The sequence below is a fragment of the Buceros rhinoceros genome, unplaced genomic scaffold, assembly GCF_000710305.1.
Source record: "Buceros rhinoceros silvestris isolate BGI_N320 unplaced genomic scaffold, ASM71030v1 scaffold18362, whole genome shotgun sequence".
In the NCBI taxonomy this organism is placed as follows: Eukaryota; Metazoa; Chordata; class Aves; order Bucerotiformes; family Bucerotidae; genus Buceros; species Buceros rhinoceros.
This window is the reverse complement of record NW_010399782.1, coordinates 7007-9649: the sequence shown is the minus strand read 5'-3', so window position 1 is coordinate 9649 and position 2643 is coordinate 7007. Positions and strand designations below refer to the sequence as shown.

The following is a 2643-nucleotide window of genomic DNA, read 5'->3' as shown; positions in this document are numbered from 1 at the left end:
TGTTTACTGTCTCTCACAACCTGGTTATCGCTCTCTCCATCTGCTCTCTGCAGTTTTATCGTGTACTTTGCCACCAGCAGCTCTTGCTGGGCCTGGGCATCTCACCAGCTGCTATTTCTAACAGAAGTGGGGGGATTTCTCTCTTGTGCTGTTTCTCCTCCTCGGCAGATGAGCGTTCTTCAGCATCCAGGCAGGATGAGCATCTACCAGGGCAAATCCACGTCACGAGACTTGGGCCACTCTCCAGAAGAGAACGATGCACTGTCAGTGGTACAACACAACCTCCTCAGTTTTAAGCCACTGGAATCCAATTATATTTTCCTTTAATTCTTGTAGTTCCACCCCCCACCCGCCCCATCTTTTTCTCCTTGATCCTCCAGAAAAAAGGAGGATGAAGGACTCTCTGAAGTAGATAATCTTAGTATTAAAATACACATAGCAGTGGGACTTGAATCTGTTGAATCTGTTCCATGTGTCCCCTGATAGGAAAATCACTTTTTCTACCTTGACAGCAGAAAATCTCCTCCAAGCTCTGTGTGAGGCACACAGAACGTCCCGCTACGCAGCGCTGTCAGGAACGGCAGTGACAACAGAATGGAGAAACAAACCCAGTTCCTGCTTCAGTATGTGAGAATTTTTGGCACACAGGATAAATAATTACTCGGCACCCTGGGTCCACCCAGCAACACCATTTGCAGCGATTTCTGCGGTCACAGATGTGTGTCAGACACCGCAATCCACAGTGAGATTTCAAACCGCTTGCTGGCAAAAGCAGTTTCCATGCAAACGCATCCCTGTTCCCTCACACCGCCGTCCGTCGGATTTCCTCGGACAAGGTGATGGATCTCTCTTTCCACTCGTTGTTAGAGCACTTGGAGACGGCGTTGGCTGCTTGGCAGAACTTCTGGAGCAGGATCTTCCTGAGCAGCAGGTACACCCAGGGGTCCAGGATCTGGTTCAGCGAGGCCAAGCGCACCGCAGTCAGGAAGAAGTTGCACTCTTTGTGCAGTTCTGAGCTCTGGGCTTCGCTGGGGAACCTCCTGCAGTGATCAAATGACGTGTGGCTGAAGATCATCTTCAACATCATGATCTAAGGAGGGTGAGGAGGAAAAAGCAACATACGTTTGGTGATTGTTACCCGTGGAGCACTATATGCAAATATTCCAAAACCAAAATCCCACCAAGAATATTTTTCCCCCCTCATCCAGTTCAAACTGTGATCAGAGCAAATGAGCCCTAAGAGAGTAGCTCAGTCTGGGGGTGCATGAAATGAGTGATAAACACGACTCCTCGCAGCTACCTGCCCAGTTTGGTATAGATCTCGTGCTCCAGTGAGGCAGCACAGGCGCTCCCGGCTCTAGGCACCGCGGAAAGCTGCACGCTGCCCAGAGCATCCCCACGGCTTTGGCTAGGGACGGGAGGTACTGCCCTGGCCAAACCGGCTGCAAGGGACTCACTTGGTCATGATCCTATTACCATCATCACGAGGAACAGCCGCATCACGCACGATGAGCAGAGCTCTTCAGAATCACGTCGGGGACCGTAAATGCCACAAAAAAGAGTTTCAAATACAAAACTGTCTTCATGTTTTGTTTTTCAAAGCTGTTCTATTGGATGACTTGTAAATTCTAGAATTTGATTTTAAGGAAAATTATTCTGCTTATGAACTGAGTCAAATTAAAAGAGAAGGCTTAATATTGGGCTGGGAGTCAAGAAAACATCTTAAGTCAGCAGAAAAAATAAACCTTTTTGTTTTGCTGAAGGCCACAGGCTGCACTTTGTGTTAGCCTGACCTAATTTCCTCCTTTCCCCGCCCAGTTCAGCTCCCCCAGTGAACACAGCGATGTGTTTGGGAATCTGTTTCCCACAGCACCCGAACTGTCACGGCCAAGAGACACAATTTACACTGCGAAATGTTTCACCTAAGCAGAAGTTCCCGTAACCGGCTCCTCACACACCTCGCTGAGGCACGGAGCAGCAGGCTCTGGCCTGGGAGCCAAAAGTGGAGTGACTTTGGGGGGATTAAACGCCATTGGGCACAGCAGCATCTTGATTTACACTCTGGTTAGGCAGCACAGGGCTCGCGGGGTCCTGCCATGGGCGTTATGTGGATGCACGGGGCAGAACACTAGCACTGGCCAGCAAGAGTCCCTCATTTACTCGGAAAAGCCAAGGAAGACGGCTTGGAGCAATGCTTTCACCCCAAAACCCAGGGTGAAGAATTTAGGGTCATTTTCCCCCTCGTATTGCACAGTTCCGGTGAAGCTGTGTGCTGGTGGTGCGGTACAGGCAGCCACGGGAAGCGGGAATCATTCTGAAAGATGTCAGACAGAGCTGATTTCCCATGATCCAGTACCTGCGGTCTCAAGTTTTCTCCTGAGCTTTCTGAACCAACGACAGCTGCTTGAAGATATATCCCTCCAGAGGCTTTGAGCTGCCTCTCTGCAGATAAGCTCCGTTAGATTCCGTACTGCTACGTTTGATGCAGGCACTTGTAAACACGGGGATCACAGCATCTTCTGGGCAAGCACTCACCGTGCAGCCCACCGCTGAAGGACGAGCTATCAGCTGCACGACGGGGACATACCTGCGCTCCCACACGCGCTGCGCTGCACAGTGACGCTTCTCGGGGAGAAGGAAGAG

At 50.5% G+C, this 2643-nt stretch overlaps 1 protein-coding gene across 1 annotated transcript in view; it reads right to left on the bottom strand.

Moving 5' to 3' along the window:
• Positions 1 to 802: 802 nt before the first annotated feature.
• PTGER3 (prostaglandin E receptor 3 (subtype EP3)) overlaps positions 803 to 2643 on the bottom strand; it is a gene marked incomplete at its 5' end in the record, with an annotated part of 8839 nt that continues 6998 nt past the window's right edge. Inside the window, one exon of the mRNA XM_010131625.1 lies at positions 803 to 1090. Coding sequence (XP_010129927.1) covers positions 803 to 1090 — 288 coding nt within the window. The remainder of the gene's footprint in view (positions 1091 to 2643) is intronic.